This window comes from Leptodactylus fuscus, chromosome 5 (assembly GCF_031893055.1).
Source record: "Leptodactylus fuscus isolate aLepFus1 chromosome 5, aLepFus1.hap2, whole genome shotgun sequence".
NCBI lineage: Eukaryota > Metazoa > Chordata > Amphibia > Anura > Leptodactylidae > Leptodactylus > Leptodactylus fuscus.
This window is the reverse complement of record NC_134269.1, coordinates 130,708,863-130,726,483: the sequence shown is the minus strand read 5'-3', so window position 1 is coordinate 130,726,483 and position 17,621 is coordinate 130,708,863. Positions and strand designations below refer to the sequence as shown.

Genomic DNA, 17,621 nt, shown 5'->3' with positions numbered 1-17,621 from the left:
GCTTTGCCCTAGGCTTAGAAGTTTGAAGCCACTGCCAGAAGAAGACACAGGGATAGGTTCTGAAGAAGATGGAGGCGGTGCTAGAGAGTTCTCTCGCAACATTGGGGACACCCCCAGAAGATAGAGGCGTCGCTGGAGCCTGTTTTCGAGCAGCAGTGGGGGACGCCCCCCATCGTTGCGAGAGAACTAATTTGCATACCGGTATAAACCAGTATTGCTAAGGAACGTCGCGGTGGAGATCACATCTAAAGTTAAGAGACGAATAGCCTTTCTAAAGGCTATTCCGACGTCTTATCTACAAAAAAAAAATAAAAATAAAAAAAAGTGTTTTAATGGTAGAATCCCTTTAAATAAAAAGTTTAGAAGGGAGAGGGAGACAACTTCAGAAAGGCCAATTTTCACCAGCTAAGAGGGAACCTTATAGGCATTAAGTGAGACAGTGTCCTCAAAACATAGGGAACACAAAGCAAGTTTTCAAAAACACTCTAAATAGGGAATGTGGAATATATACACCTTATAGGAATGAGTGTTAGAAATTATACAAAACTTAGTGACCAACTAAAATAGCAAGGCGTGAAATTATTAATAAAAATAAAGTGTTAAGATACTAAAATAAGAAGGTGATGTGGCATTAGAAAAATTATAAAAGAGAAAATATTGTGTAAAATAAAAATAAAGGTAGAAAAGATCAAAAGCAAAGGTAATAATTGACAAGGAAAGTTAAAAAAAATAATCCAAAATTAGGTTTCAAGTGTACAAAAATAATCTGGGTTGCAAGGGGTTGTCCAGGCCCTAGCACAATTGGACAGTGATGACCTATCCAAAGGATGAGAAATCAGTATTTGATCAGTCAGGGTCCAGTACCAGGACCCAGTGCTGATCAGTTGTTTTGACTGCCAGAAGTTGTATACCAAGTATACAAACGGAATCAGCCCTACTGCTATTTCTTCTAGCCTCCGCCAGCTGTTCTTTCTCCTATCATGGGTGGCTTTGTGTTTTGTCAGGGTGAAAAAAAAAAATCCCCAGCCTAACCCTCATAAGGTTTATTATCCTACATATATGTGTTGCCATCTGTAGATTTGCATTATGTACCAGCACATTGTTTCCTTTTTAAGATAATAAATATTCCATGTTTCAATTGCACTGGACTTTAAGTGTTTTCACGCATTGAGAGTATCCTGTAATTTTTTTATTAGACTCCTAATATTAAGATAAATGTGCATAGTATGTTCGCAACGATTTCTGTGTCTCACCAAATTGAAGCTGTATATCTGTATGCTTGGCCTGTTCATACATGATGATCAGAGCCATCAATTTTAAACAACAGAAAAACAAACTCTCTTTCTAACGGTTTTTGTATTGTTTTGGATTGTACTCTTACATACACTTGTACTGTATTCAGTGTGCTGTTAGCTTTCTAGTGGTATATAATGCCAAACATAAAGAGGAGGACGTGAAAGGTCCCCTTTATAAGATCATTAGAGTACCATAAATCTTTCAAAATCTGAAAACTTTTAATTATTTATATCTACAAAAAGGATTACCTTTTAATTGTCTACAAATTTACATATAATAATGTTCATAACAAATTCCCCTTATTGTGTAAATTGATAGGCAGGGTTCACACTGCTTTTGGATTACGTAATGAAGGTGTCCGTTAAAAAAAATAAATAAACGTACACATGACATAACAGACATTAATGGGCACTAACTTATGTTAGTTAAATGGATCAATTAAAAAATAGACACATTAGCATCAGTTAGGGCTCATTCACATCTGCGCCCAAGGTCTCCGCTTTCAGGTTTCTGTTTCCTGCCCGAAACAGGACAGGAGACTGAAACCTGCAGGCATTTTTCAAACCCATTCAAATGAATGGGTTTGAAAAGTGTCCTGCCGTGAGCGCTTTGTGCTCTCTGCGGCAAAACAGTTTTTTGTTTTTTTTTAACCGGACACAAAATCGGACATGCAGCCTTATTGTCAGTTTTTTATTGCACAGTTTTGTTTCTGCTTTCTGAGCATGTGCAGAAAAATGGGCACAAAATAACGGCAATAACTCTGTAGAGTTAAGTCCGTTAGCCATAGACTTCAATGTTAGAAAATATTGGAGGCCTGACATCAGTCATGAATCAGTTTTTTTTTTTTTTTTTTTTAACAGACATTAAAAATCCTGATTGTGAGATATTTTTTGTCCGTGAAAAAAAAACAAAAAAAAAAACACAGACTTGTGACAGATTGGGTGTACAAAGCACACTAACGGTCAGTAACGGACACAAGATAAAATCCTAATGAAATCAATAGAAATTTTAAATGGATTTGTGATGGTTCAGGTAGAGTCAGTTGTTAAAATCTTGTAACGGACCATAGCAACGGACACTACGGACAGTACCAACGATAGTGTGAACGCTCCCTTAGTTGTCCAAATAGATGGACCCTGGTAAAGCAAATGTCTGACACATATCTATGATACTTAGGACATTTCTATGCCATAACCCTAACTCAGGTAACACACTAATTCCCTAGATAATTTGTTTGAAATTTTAAGGCAATCTAGTGAACTTTTATGGCAAAAAAGTATTCAGTTAAATCTTTTTCTTTATGAGAAGCCCAACACTTTATGAGAGAATACCTGGATTCCAATTTTGAAAGTGAAGGCAACTTTCCAAGTTTTGTCTCTTCAACATAGATTTCCTTAATTGCAGTCATAATTTTTTTACAATCTTCATCTTTAACTCCTACCTTAAAACATAAAATAATTAATATAGCAATATTATTCTCATTGAAGGAAATTTAGAAAGCTAAAGGTGTCAAAACTTTGAGCAGTTTGCACCAGATTAGGCATTTTAGACACTTCAGCACCATCAGTGACTTAATGAGAAGCATTATTAAAGCTTAACAACAATTCAAAGGATTTTTTCCATAATTTTCATTCATAATGTCAGATTTAAAAACAAACAAAAAAACACATTAAAAGATAAAACCCTTAGCCATAGCTGTACAGCACAAAATTGATTAAAAAAAAAAAAAAAAAAAAAAAAAGTGTGCATACAGGAGCAACAATGTTAATTTGTGTTGCTCCCACACAAAGATTAGCAGTATCTAAATCAGTCTTTCTCAAAGTGGGCGATAACGCCCCCTTGTGGGCGCTGGAGGCCTATAGGGGGGGCAGTAAAGGGCACAGAGAAGATTGGGGGGCGTTGAAACGGTTTAGGGGGGGGCGATGGCTAATTTAAAGGGGTGGTATCATAAAAATGATTCCATCTATACTGCTTGTTAATGTGGATGTAAGACTTTTCCTAAATACATTGCTTCAGCAAAACTGCTTTGTTTGTCCACTATCTTACTTTATTCACTTCATTATGGACACTAGCACCTGGCCCCCAGCTCATTGCTGAGGGAGCCACATAACGTAGCTCCCTGCTGTGTGGGGGGAGAGAGGGATGGGGGGGCTGAGTGTACGGAGCCAGCCTGTGTCTGCACCACACATACACATCACATACACATCACCTAGCTCCCTGCTGTGAGATACAGGGGTGTGTGTGGAATAAGTGCTGCTTTCTTATATAAAGCAGTCTAAATCCTACTGGGCTAAAGGACCTGGTCTCTCTGTTCACTAGGATAAAGCTTTATTATATAGAGCAGGCTGCTAGTGGGCAGAGGAGCCAGGTCCTTTAGGAAACTCCGTACAAGGTAAATCCAAGTCTACAGGACCTTTTCATGACATCACAGGCCCTCTATTCATCCCATAGGATCACGCTATGTGGTGGGCGGGGCTACACACTAATTTTGGGGCGGGGCTAATTGACGCGAGCAAACAGGAAGAAAGAAGATTTTTAGGCAGCTTAGAAGGAAGATCAAGCTTCATGAGGCTACCCCTTTAAAATTGTTTTTTTGCTTTTAACACAAACATTTCCGCTCCTTTACGCTTAACGCGCGTTTCCTCGTGTAACTCCATCTAGGGGACTAGACAGTAACTATTTCCTGTCCAAAAGTTGTCAAACTGTACCATAGATAGTTGCTGTGGCAACGTTGCTAACTAAAAAGAGAAATCGGTTGCAGATTACCGAACGCGGTGACTTACGGCTGTTTTTGAGTAAATTCGAGCCTGATATTAACAAACTTTTTAAAAATCATCAAATTCATCCTTCACATTAGATTAGTTTTAAAATTAAAATTGAAATGTTTGTTTTAATAACATGAATAAAAGTTTTCCTAATATTACAAAATGGTGTTTTACATTACCCTCATCAGAAAGTCTGACTTTCACATGACACACATAATTTAATTATTAACATAATAACTGCGATTGTGATTCTTAAGATGTAGTAAAGTAAAAAAAATTTTGGGGGGCGCTAGAAAATAATTAATTCTCGAAGTGGGCGGTAGACAAAATAAGTTTGAGAACCTCTGATCTAAATCAACAAAACTTTATTAAAGAGGACCTTTCATCAGATTGGGCACATGCAGTTCTATGTACTGCTGGAAAGCTGACAGTGCGCTGAATTCAGCGCACTATCGGCTTTCCCAATCTGTGCCCCGGGTAAAGCGCTATCGGTCCCGGTACCGTAGGGCTTTACAGTCAGAAGGGCGTTTCTGACACTTAGCCAGGGACGCCCTTCTGCCCAGCAGCGCCTATCGTGCTGTACTGTGTGAGCGGGGAGGAACGCCCCCTCCCTCTGCTCACAGTGCTCGTCCATAGACGAGTATTATCAGGAGGGGAGGGGGCGTTCCTCCCCACTCACACTGTACAGCGTGATAGGCGCTGCTGGGCAGAAGGGCGTCCCTGGCTAAGTGTCAGAAACACCCTTCTGACTATAAAGCCCTACGGTACCGGGACCGATAGCGCTTTACACCGGGCAAAGATCGGGAAAGCCGATAGTGCGCTGAATTCAGCGCACTGTCAGCTTTCCAGCAGTATATAGAACTGCCTGTGCCCAATCTGATGAAAGGTCCTCTTTAAAGGATCAAAGAAAGGACATAAAAAAAAAAATAGGTGGCCTCGCAGGGCCCAAACTAGACCAGGTCCACCCAATACAACACAAATTGAAAACGGATACAAAAGCCAGAACCCAGGAGAGAGAGAGCTGTCTATAAAGAATAGATCTGGGCTAAAGTCCAACTGGCTACATGGAGAGAAAAGCAAACAAGAGAAAGTAACAAGTAATGGATAAAACCAGCCCAGGCAATACCCAAATTCTAAATAAAGATCATATAAGAATTCCTCATGACAAAGGTAACGAATTATACCAAAACATTTTAAAATAGTACACAGTAAACCATAAACAACCGGCGTGACCCCCTCCCCCCTCAAGCCACCCCTGGGAACTCCACACCAATATGCGCATACACTCATATCCAGAGATTAACAGGTTCTTGGATTGGTTTCCAGGGATAAGGTAGCCACACAAACAGTTCTTTTCCCACTAAAATTAACCTCCTCTACCTCCTTGTTTTGTCTTCTCTAGCAGTCTGGAAAAAGACTGATCTTGCATCTATTCTCCCTATAGCCCAGCAACAACAACAAGGTACCATCAAACAGAGAATCGGCCATATAAGCCACCAAGGACTTCTAACATATGATGTAGTAGCACAACAGATAAATCACATACCATACCACAAGAGAAACATGTAGGTAAGAGAAGGAAACTATGCTCATAAAAGAGTCCACGGCTCTGTCCTCTGACACTCCCCAACGCACGTTTCAGAGTGTGCCTTCTTCCGGGGGCTAAAATGGTCAAGACCCAGTAGTCATTCCAATTGCTATTGGCTACATTGTCATAAACTAATGTCTGCAAGTCACTAATGTCCTCCTCAACGTTCTCTAAGTCAAAAGCCTGACCGTTCACAACTCCAGCTCCCACACCAGTCTCCTCATCACTACTTACCCGCCTACCAGAGGAAGCAGCGGATGTCTCCTCCAGATTTTGGCTGGGCACTAGCTGCTGACTGTCCAGTACAAGGTCATCCTCACTGTATAGTGGATCTGAGCCTAAAGCATAGAGTAATTCTCTAGCTGAGGGAACAGAAAATGACAGAGGCAGGTTCAGGGCACCTGAGGGCACAGGGGCTGCTCCCAGGCCATGCCAACTAAGGTTTATGTCTGATTAACCCACCAACTCTTGGCTGGAGGTGTCTGATGTCACTTGGGATGAAGTGGATGACTGAGTCAGTCTTCAACTGTTGAGCTGCTGGTCAAGACACGACTGCTACTTGACACTGGGAGGTCAGGCCTCTGTAAGTGACCTCTACTGCCACACCTCCTTACTCTGCTGTTATCTGTGCCTGCACCAGAAACAATTAGGCCTGTGCCCCTCCCCTGTGCATGGCCTATTGCTTCTCTGTCTGAAATACTGTCAGATAAAAAAAACATAATTGCAAAGGAAATAAATACAGGGCAAAGAGGCCTGTGATTTTCTACTTTGAAGAGAACGACGAATATGTCCCTTATTTCTTTCCCCACTAATAAACACTTAAAAAAAAAAAAGGTATGAGTGATAAAACGCAGAGATTGCTGGATGAGAATTATGATTTTTTTGGCAGTCATGTACAGCAAAATGGCCTGTAATTTTATACTTGGAACAGAATGGCTAATATGCCCCTTATTTGTTTCCACACTAATAAACAGCTTTAAATAAGTGTTAGAATAACCACTAACTGCAGAGTTTAGTGGCTAAGAATTATTATTGACTTTTGCCACTTTGGTATTGAGAAATGGCCTGTAATTTTATATTTTCAACATTATGGCTAATATTCCCCTTAGGTCAGGGGTGGGCAATTAATTTTCCCATGGGGCCGCATAAGAAATTGAAACTATGCTAGAGGGCCGTGCCATGGCAAATTTAGCTCCACCCACTTCTACGTTTACTCCGCCCATTCCCAATCATCTTTCCATGTGCCCCCACAAAGTATAATCCTCCTACAGTCACCCGTACACTATATGCCCCCATATTATAATGTTCCCTTCCAACTGCCCCACAGTATTAGGTCCCACTCCTGGTGCCCCAGTATAAACTGGTGGAAACTAGAGGGGACACGAAACTGGAGCAGTTGGAGGGGGGACATTAAACAGTGGGGGTAGTTGTAGGGGGCCAATAAATTGACAGCTGGAGCGGGACATGAAACTGGGGGCAACTAGAGGGGGACATTAAAATTGGGAAGCAGACATTAAACCGTAGGGGTAGCTGGAGGGTGACATTAAACTGGGGGTAACTAGAGGCAGACAGGTCCCCCTACAGCTTCCTCCACGGTTTAATGTCCCCCCAGGCTAAGTGTCCTCTTCATCTACCCCCAGTTTCATGTCCCCCCCCCTCCCTTTCTCCCTCAGTTTCATATCCCCCTTCATTTTCCCCATTTCATGTCCCCCCCTCCATCTCTCCCCCAGTTTCATGTCCCCCCCCCCCTCCATCTGCCATCTCTGCCCTAGTATAACATTCCCCTTCCATCTCTGCCCCTACGTTACTGAGGCACACACACATATAGACAGACAGGCACACACACATATAGACAGACAGGCACACATATATGGACAGACAGGCACACATATATGGACAGACAGGCACACATATATGGACAGACAGGCACACATATATGGACAGACAGGCACACATATATGGACAGACAGGCACACATATATGGACAGACAGGCACACATATATGGACAGACAGGCACACATATATAGACAGACAGGCACACATATAGACAGACAGGCACACATATAGACAGACAGGCACACACACACTCTCCACCCTGCAGCTCACCTTACATCTTTCAGTATCTTATGACACACTCACATGTCTCGATCTTCGGCCGGCACTAAGACACGCCCCATAGACACGCCTCCCTAGTCACAGCTGTGCAGGCCGGACTGAATCAGTCAGAGGGCCGGATATGGCCCGGGGCCGGGCTTTGCCCAAGTCTGCCTTAGGTCTTTCCTCACTAATAAACGCCTTGAAAAAAGCGTTAGAACAGATAACTGCAGAGATAACTGGATAAGAATTCTGTTTTCTTTGGAACAGTAGTACTGAAAATTGGCCTGTAATGTTATGCTTTGAATCAACAGTGAATAAGCCCTTTATAATAAACGCCTTGAAAAAGGCGCTAGAACAGATAACAGTAGATATTAGTGGATGATAATTCACTGTTATTTGCTGTACTGCACTGTAAAAGACTTGTTGCATTCTACTTTGAACACACAGGTATGACTAATGAGCAGCAGTATAACAGCAATGAGTGCTGCAATGTGTATTAAAATTCGTGCTGTTAGAGCGGGTTCACACCTGCACCCGGTCTCCGGCTTTCAGGTTTCTGCCTTCTGCCAGAGAAACTGGACAGGAGATGGAAATCGGCAGTCAATTTTCAAACCCATTCATTTGAATGGGTTTGCAAAGTGTTCGCCCGTGAGCGTTTTCTAACACCATCCCTATGCTCCTTCTGATGTCTGTCCCTGCAAGAAGAGCGATGTGAAATGACTGTACCTAAAATGGGCAATGGTTTTTATAGGGCTGTGACATCACGAAGCCGGCTGGGTACTGATTAGTTCCCTGCCCCTTAGGGGGCGTTCACACTACCGTTGGTGTCCGTTATGAAGGTGTCCGTTTAAAAGAAAAAAAAACGGACACCTATCATAACGGACATTAACGGACACTAACTGATGCTAACTGATGTTAATGTGTCCGTTTTTTTAACTGATCCATTTAATGGATCAGTTAAAAAAAACGGACACATTAGTATCAGTTAGCATCAGTTAGTGTCCGTTTTTTTTCTTCTTGCTGTTTATGCTTTCTGAGCATGTGCAGAAAATAAACGGACAGAAAATAACGGACTGTAACTGATGGCCATCAGTTACTGTCCGTTATATGTCCGTTGCCCATAGACCTCAATGTTAAATAAAAAACGGACACTTTCTGTCCGTTTTTTCAAACGGACAAAAAAATCCTGCATGTGTGATTTCTCTGTCCGCTTGAAAAAACGGACATGGTTGTTAACGGACCCTTAAGGACACAAACTGACACAAATTGACAACAGATGAAATCCCATTGAAATGAATGGAAATTATAACGGACACAGCTAGTGTCCGTTGCTAAAATCTTGAACGGACAGTAGCAACGGACACTGCAATCGGACACCAACGGTAGTGTGAACGCCCCCCTTATCCTAATATGTGCAGCAGCCATTTTATTAAAAAATGTGATTCGATGCATTGAAGCGTGAGGAAATCCGGATTCTTGGTGGAGTGAAGATTTTCTGAAATTCGCATCGAATTCCACTTCTACAGCTTCGATTTGCTCATCTCTAGTTATATCCAAAAAAAAAAAAAAAAAACCATCAAGAAAACAAATTGTCACCACTGAGCCGATTAGATGAAATCTTTAAAACTAAGATAGCTCAAAGAAAAAACAAAAAGACAGCACAGAGAGCTAAGAGCGTAATAATGTAAACTGACGTGACAGTATATAATGCAAGCTCACAAATAGGTGATCACTTTTTTGGGTTGTGACAATCGTTCACAACCACTTAATGCGCATATAAGGAAATATTCCTTTAGAAGATATGGACCCCAGTAAGCAGCTGCTGGCCTCAGAAACTTTCTTTCCACATCAAGATCAGTAGATATGAAGAAGAGCTAGTAATCAGTAGATATGAAGAAGCTAATAAAATAGTTTAAAAAAAAAAAAAAAGCTTTAAAAATATATAATAAAAAAAATGAAATAAATCACCTCCTTTCCCTAGAATACAATGTGGCCTTGCAGCTGTTGCAAAACTACAACTCCCATATATTAAATATTTTACCATTTTTTGCTTCAAACTTTTTTTCCCTATTCTCTTCCTCTAAAACCTAGGTGCGTCTTATAGTCTGAAAAATACGGTGCTTAAAAGGTTCTACCATTAAAACACTTTTTTCTCTAGTTAACACATCAGAATCGCCTTAAGAAAGGCTATTCGTCTCCTACCTTTATCAGTCACCTCCAGCCCGCCGTTCGGTAGAAATACCGTTTTTTACTGGTATGCAAATGAGCTCTCTCACAGCACTGGGGGCAGGCCCCAGCACTCAAACAGCACTGGGGGCGTCCCCAATGCTGCCAGAGAACTCTCTCCAGCGACTGATAAAGGTAGGAGACGAATAGCCTTTCTTAAGGCTATTCCGACGTGTTAACTAGAAAAAAAAAAAAAAAAGTATTTTAATGGTAGAATCCCTTTAAACGGACATTTCATAAATAATGTGGATTATCATCAACTATTTATATAGCGCCAACATATTCTGCAACACTTTATAAATCAGAGAACATATGAACAGATATGAGACATTACAATGTGACATAGAAATAGAAATAAGCTTATAAAACAATAGGAGCGAGGGCCCTGCTCGCAAGAGCTTACATTCTATGAGGAGATAGATGCAGACACTTTGTACTCAGTTCCCTCACCTTAGGTCGGGTTCACACGGAGTATTCTGGCTCGTCATTTGGTACGTAGACGCCGCGGGAGGATTTGCGGGCCGTATACGCTCCCATTGTTTTCAATGGGAGCCGGTACTGTACATGTGGCGCTATTTTGCAGCCGTGATTTTGCGGCGGCCGCAAAATAGCCCCGCGTGTACGGTACCAGCTCCCATTGAAAACAATGGGAGCGTATACGGCCCGCAAATCCTCCCGCGACGTCTACGTACCAAATGACGAGCCAGAATACTCCGTGTGAATCCGGCTTTACATGTACAAAGCATGCAAACATGCAGGAAAGAATCCCTGCAAAGCACTGCAATTGTACAACAGCCACAATGACCAGCTTCAGAAACAAAGTCCAATGCCAGCTGTTTAACTCCTTAGATGCTGCTGTGAATAGCAACCAAGACACTTAAGAGGATTTTCAAAGGAAGGTGTTCCCTATATTAACAACAGACTTGTTGAGTTATTGAAAATGACAATAAAATAATTCAATAGCTATGAAGTATTTATATCATAAGATTAGAATTACATTAAACAGAACATCCCTGATTAAATAAATTTCACCTAATTTCACACATTTGGAAAATTTGATTTATGCATTTGAAGAGTAAAAATTACACTACAAAATTGGCAGAAGGATCAGCAATTTTATAGTCAAGGCACGACAAAGTAAAATACTTGCAGTGAGCGCGTATCGCATCAATTATTTTAACAGAGTATGCGTGCTCTTGTTGTAAATGATTATTATATCCCATGATTATTTACAGACCTGGTAATTGTCATGAAAAATGGCCAGAATTTGTCTAACAGCAGCCAAAGAAAATATGTGAACCAAATATCCCAATTCTCTAAAGATCATTTATGAAAAGGTTTGTTCTTTAAAAAAAAATAAAATAATAAAATCTTCAGCTACGGAGCTAAATCATCCAACCCCAGGTATGCATTTTACATATAGTTCAAAAAAAAAAAAAAATGCTTTACCCTCTGCATACTGAAATCTGTAAAAAGTCGGTCGTGTCAGAATAGTGCAAATAAGAATCTGTTCTCTCACTTATATAAAGCTCACACAACCTGGATAAAACCATCTGAGCAATGGAGCTATAACAAAACAATCCCGGTATGAACAGATTTTGATATTACAATGCAGAAAGTAAAGATCAATTGAAAAAAACAAAGAACGGCTACAGAAGCAGTACTTTAAAGAGTCAGTTAGGTGCAAAGTGCCTCTGAAACCAATAACTGTGCATTGTAGGGGCCTTTACTAGAACAAACAAACCTTTGTGGACACAAAGCCATGAAGCAATACAGAAATAACCTATTTATGGATGGATATGTAGCCTACAAATGCTTCACAGGCAGAACCTCATTTACCAGATCTGCCTATAGAAAATTTTTCAGACATACTGTAGGCTGAAAATGTCAATCACGGCAAAAGAGAGGCTACTGGGCACTGACTCCAGAGGAAAGCTAGAGCATTTTCAACTGTCTTTAGGCAGGATCTTGAAGGTCAATCTGCATATCCATAAAAGGAAAATTCACTCTACGTTACTACTTCAATTACAACAATATGTTTCAGATCCTACTAAAGGTCCCTACATGGCATGATTATTGGTGTGAGAGGAATTTTGGACCCGACAGACTCACGATATATTTCAAGTGATTAGAAGACGATCTGAATAACCTAGTCCAGCCACTATACAGAGAGCAGAAGTCTGTTCTAGCTCCATCCACTGTGCAGAACTGGTGCTGACGACAACAGCAAATCAGTAGGGCTACCGTATGTTGGACTTATTGTAAGCTTAGGTCATCATTATAAAAAGCCTGGAAAACACCTTCAGATTGAGGCCACATTGCAGAAACGCAACATTTTAGAAGATTTCACATAATTTCACCCACACACTACAGGAAAAAAAAAAAACACTGCGACAAATGCAACATCTAACCCCTTCCCGATTTTCGTTTTTGAGTCCCCCCCCCACATAATTTTTTTATTTTTCCGCTGTCATAGCCATATGAGGTCTTCATGTTTGCGGGACAAATTTTTCTTCACGATTTTTCTGTACAATGTACTGGGAAGCTGGAAAAAAAAATCAGAATGGCGTGGATTGGAAGAAAAAGTGCATTTGTGCGACTTTCTTACAGGCTTCGCTTTTACGGCATAGGGCTTCTTTTTTGTGGGACCAGGTGTACTGTTAAGTTATACTATTTTGGGGAATTGCTTTTGCTTTGATCACTTTTTATTCAAATTTTTACCAGAGTCAAAATAGCAAAAAAAAAAAAAAAAAAAAGTCGGCTTGGCACTTTTGACTTTTTTTTCCCGCTATGGCATTTACCGTACAGGAAAAATATTTTTATAGATTTGTAGACTGGGTGTTTTTGGACACAGGCATACCTGATCTATATGTATTTCACAGTATTTAAGTACTTTTATATGTGTTCTAGGCGATTTGAATTTTGAATACTTTTTTTGGGCATTTATTAGACCCCCTAGGGCATGGGTGGGCAATTAATTTTCCCATGGGGCCGTATAAGAAATTGAAACTATGCTAGAGGGCCGTGCCACGACAAATTTAGCTCCACCCACTTCTACGTTGACTCCGCCCATTCCCAATCATCTTTCCATGTGCCCACACACAGTATAATTCTCCTACAGTCACCCGTACATTATATGCCCCCACATTGTAATGTTCCCTTCCAACTGCCCCACAGTATTAAGCCCCTCTCCTGGTGCCCCAGTATAAACTGGTGGAAACTAGAGGGGACATGAAACTGGAGCAGCTGGAGGGGGACATTAAACAGTGGGGGTAGTTGGAGGGCGGCAATAAATTGACAGCTGGAGCGGGACATGAAACTGGGGGCAACTAGAGGGGGACATTAAAATCAGGAAGCTGGAAGCAGACATAAAACTGTAGGGGTAGCTGGAGGGTGACATTAAACTGGGGGCAACTAGAGGCAGACAAGTCCCCCTACAGCTTCCTCCACGGTTTAATGTCCCCCCAGTCTGTGCCCTCTTCATCTACCCCCAGTTTCATGTCCCCCCCCTCCATTTCTCCCTCAGTTTCATATCCCCCTTTATTTTCCCCATTTCATGTCCCCCCCCCCCCCCAGTTTCATGTCCCCCCCTCCATCTGCCATCTCTGCCCTAGTATAACATTCCCCTTCCATCTCTGCCCCTAGGTTACTGAGACACACACACACACACATATATAGACAGACAGACATAGACACACATATAGACAGACACACATATAGACAGACACACATAGACAGACACACATACAGACACATATAGACAGGCACACATATAGACAGGCACACATACACACACATATAGACACACACACACACACACACACTCTCTCTCCACCCTGCAGCTCACCTTACATCTCTCAGTACTTTATGACACGCTCCACATCTCCATCTTCGGCCGGCACTAAGACACGCCCCCTAGACACGCCTCCCTAGTCAAAGCTGTGCGGGCCGGACTGAATCAGTCAGAGGGCCGGATATGGCCCGCGGGCCGGACTTTGCCCAGGTCTGCCCTAGGGGTTTTGAACCCCAGGAGTCTGATCTCTAATGCAATGCATTAAAATGCTAATGCATTACAATAAAAATGTATTTCATTTTCAGGCTACATAGAGTAGCCTGCAAAAGGAAATAATTACAGACAGGCCTGGGAGCCTTCACAAGGCTCCCAGCTGTTATGAGACACCATTCCTAGAGCTTGCTCCAGGTGCCGCCCATCCCCGGCAAAAAGACAGTGCTCCGGTAAAATGGCGCCTCTGTCAGCTTTCACCGAGGCGCCAGAGGGGTTAATGTCCACGATTGGTGCAGGCACCGATCACAGGCATTAGTACCCAATGTCTGCTGTATAAAACATAGCCGCCGAGTGTCTCCGGGATTGGTGTCTAATTGGCATGACATCTGGGAGCCTCGTAAAGGCTCCCAGGCCTATCTGTAACGATTTCCTTTTGCAGGCTACTCTATGCAGACGCATAGGCTGACTTCATTCATCGCAGGCAGGATTTGGGGGCTTCTAGCAGTCTGGTGTCACTGGCCAGACCCCCAGCAGCAAATTATAGATGCCGGCACCCTCCAATCTCACCACGGAGGGTGCGGGCAGCAACGTGAAAGAACCCTTTGAATGCCGCAGTCTTGTTTGACCGTGACATCCAAGGGGTCAAAACTCCCCTCTCAGAGCTCAGGTCCAAAAGGGGGTTAAAAAGCAAGGTGTTAGCTGTCAGATACAGTTAACACCTGCTCCCGATGCAGCCTGCAGCATTCAGTGTATCTGACAAACCCCCAAGACGCTGCAATCTCTATTGATTGCAGCATTTTAAGGGTTAAACAGTGGGGAATAGCGTAATCACCGTCCCCGTTGGTGCAGCGGGAGCCTGGCTGTCAGATACAGCCGGGCTCCCATGGTGATCACACAGGCTCTGCTTCTGAGCCCCTATGATCACCATCGTGTGAAGGAGATAAGGCTAAGACCCCATGTTGTGTGAAAAATGCTTTTTATGTTGCAGATTTTGCTGTTTAAAAAAAATAAATAAAATTGAAGCCAAGAATGGATACAATAGGAATGGAGAACTATATAGGAAATACTTATACCTTCTGTTCAATCCACTTTTGTCTTTGGCTCAAAAGAATCCACAGCAATATCTGAAACAATTAAAAGCTGCTTTTTCGCAATGTGAAGCCTTAGCCTAAGGTGTTTTCCAGCACTTGAATGAACTAAGCTGCAATAACCAGGCACAGCCACTACACAGTGTCTGGAGCCATGTTTCTAGGCAGTACACTGAACAGTGCTGGACTGAAGTGTGTGGAAGGCTATGTAATCACCTTATTAGTGGGACAGCCAGGAGTCAGAAATCCACTCATCGTCTGTTTATGGATAAGAAAAGAAGGCACTTTACTAAGTGCTGGACAAATAGAACATTCAGGTGCTCCTTACCTTTAGCAGTTCATTTTCTTCCAAACATAAAAACTGCCTCAAAGTCAAATCGTTTTCCTAGGATAAAAAAAAAGTTTTAATAATAAGGAAAATATTTAATTATTTGTGCCGCACCCCCCCTTCTAACAAAAAACACAAACACAGACTTTGCTCGGTTTTTCTGCCATTCTTTCCAGTTTTACCTCAGATTTTTGACTCTTGATATATTTACAAATTCATTATTTGTTTATTTAAGGTGTCGTATGTAATTCCTTTGTTATAAAAACTCAATTAATATACTGCTAAATTGTGGAGTATATGTCTAAAGTCACATACAGTCTCAATAAGGGAAAATAGCATGGTATTAAATTGATACAATTTCAGAAGCCAAAGGAATGCTAACCCTAGAAATGAATGAAAAAATTTGAGGCAATAGTATGCTCCTTTCAGGAACATGCAGAAAAAGCAGTAGTGTTCTTGAAATACTGCTCAGAATACAGAGGAAAGTCCTGTGGATCAGTTCCATTTTCCACCATAGAATAACAGATGGGATGGAGCTTTGACACAGAGGCCAGGCTCAGCAATATTTTTTATCCTACTGTCTGTAGGGCAGGATGTGGAGGAAAAGCATGAGAACCAGTACAATCGAGCAATGGTTAGAGATCCTTAAGCAAACACTTAAAATTTACCTTTAATAATTCTGCCAAGTGTTCCAAGCCCAAGCCATACAAAAATACCTCTAGGTCACTGGAGGTTGAGTAACTAAAAGAATAAAAAGGTCATTGATTCTAAATTATAACTAAGATAAAAAACAAAAAACAAACAAACAATGGAAAGAGTATCTTAAGTAACAGAGCAGAAGCATTTATAGCCAATGAACAAAAAGTATTAAGACTGCAACGCTGTCTAAAATACAGATTTAGACTATATTTACCAGCAGACATTGGGTGATTTTTTTTTTTTTTTGTATAAGTGATGCAACAGCCCACTAATGTCAATTTTCCTGGCAAGATCCCAAAACAGTTCTGTTATCACTCATCAACATCTATAGTAGATTTTGAAAAATTTTTTATACTTCTCTACTCGGGTATCAGAGTGCAATGATATTGGGGTTGATTATTATATTATATAAGGTATTTACTGAATTTCTTAATAGTTAAATTAAAAAAAAAAAAAAAGTTTACAGTTCATACCTCAAGGTCAGAAAAAAAGCATTAGAGGACAATATTATTTATTTCACACTGCACTTTCGCAATGTAACTAGGACTGCTGTCCACTTAGTTGGCATTTACACGGAGGAAAGTGGCGCTGATTCTGGCACGATAACTTGCGCTAGAATCAGCGTTGATAAAAAGACTCCCTTTGACTTCAATGGGTTCCGTTTTCCGCGTGGAACAAATTGAAATCAATAGAAGACTTTTCAACCCATTGATTTCCATGTGTTCCGTGTGAAAAAAGGCAGTCAAGGGGAGTCTTTTTATGAACGCTGATTCTGTTGCGAGTTATTGTGCCAGAATCAGCACCACTTTACTCCATGTGAATGCCCCCTTACAGGGGAAATCTGAATTGTTGCACAGTTGCACTTGACACAGTTAGGGCTGAGCTGTTTGTAGTTAGACCTAGAAGCAGCCTCATATACTGAGATGTCCTGGCAGTCGCATGATCAATCACATAATAAGCAACAGACCTGATGCTCCATACCTATTATATCAGAACAGGTGTCCATTCACTATGGTTCACTTATTCATGCCTGCAATCTACATAGAATAGTGGCTATCATAGTCTATGGACTGTATTTCTTAGTAGGGTCATAGCTACCTTTCCACTAATTTGCAGCCATCACAAAATTCAATGAACAGCAGGGCCACATGGTTACTCAGTGGATAGCACTGCAGCCTTGCAGCGCTGAGTACTTGTGTTCAAATCCCACCAAGGGCAAAAAAAAAATCTGTAAGGAGTTTGTATGTTCTCCCCGTGTTTGCATGGATCTCCATCCCATATTCTAAAAACATACTGATAGAGCTCACAATGTACATTTTCCCCTATGTGTGGCTCACAATCTATATTAAGAAAAAATAAATAAAAATTCAATGAACAGCGAGTAATTACTTATTATACACCCTTAGATTGCTCTATGCAACTGAATTCCTTATTTGTGACCTCTTATTTTTTGTCCAATGCCAGATTTTAAAAAGCATTTTATACAGTGGTATGAAATCTTATTTTTTTTTTTTTTTCTAAATGTAT

At 41.2% G+C, this 17,621-nt stretch overlaps 1 protein-coding gene across 1 annotated transcript in view; it reads right to left on the bottom strand.

Moving 5' to 3' along the window:
- ASZ1 (ankyrin repeat, SAM and basic leucine zipper domain containing 1) overlaps positions 1-17,621 on the bottom strand; it is a 78,836-nt gene that overhangs the window by 14,560 nt on the left and 46,655 nt on the right. Inside the window, exons 8-10 of the mRNA XM_075275867.1 lie at positions 16,064-16,136; positions 15,396-15,452; positions 2,628-2,737 (exon numbers count right to left, since the gene is read on the bottom strand). Of these exons, the coding sequence (XP_075131968.1) occupies positions 2,628-2,737; positions 15,396-15,452; positions 16,064-16,136 (240 nt within the window). The remainder of the gene's footprint in view (positions 1-2,627; positions 2,738-15,395; positions 15,453-16,063; positions 16,137-17,621) is intronic.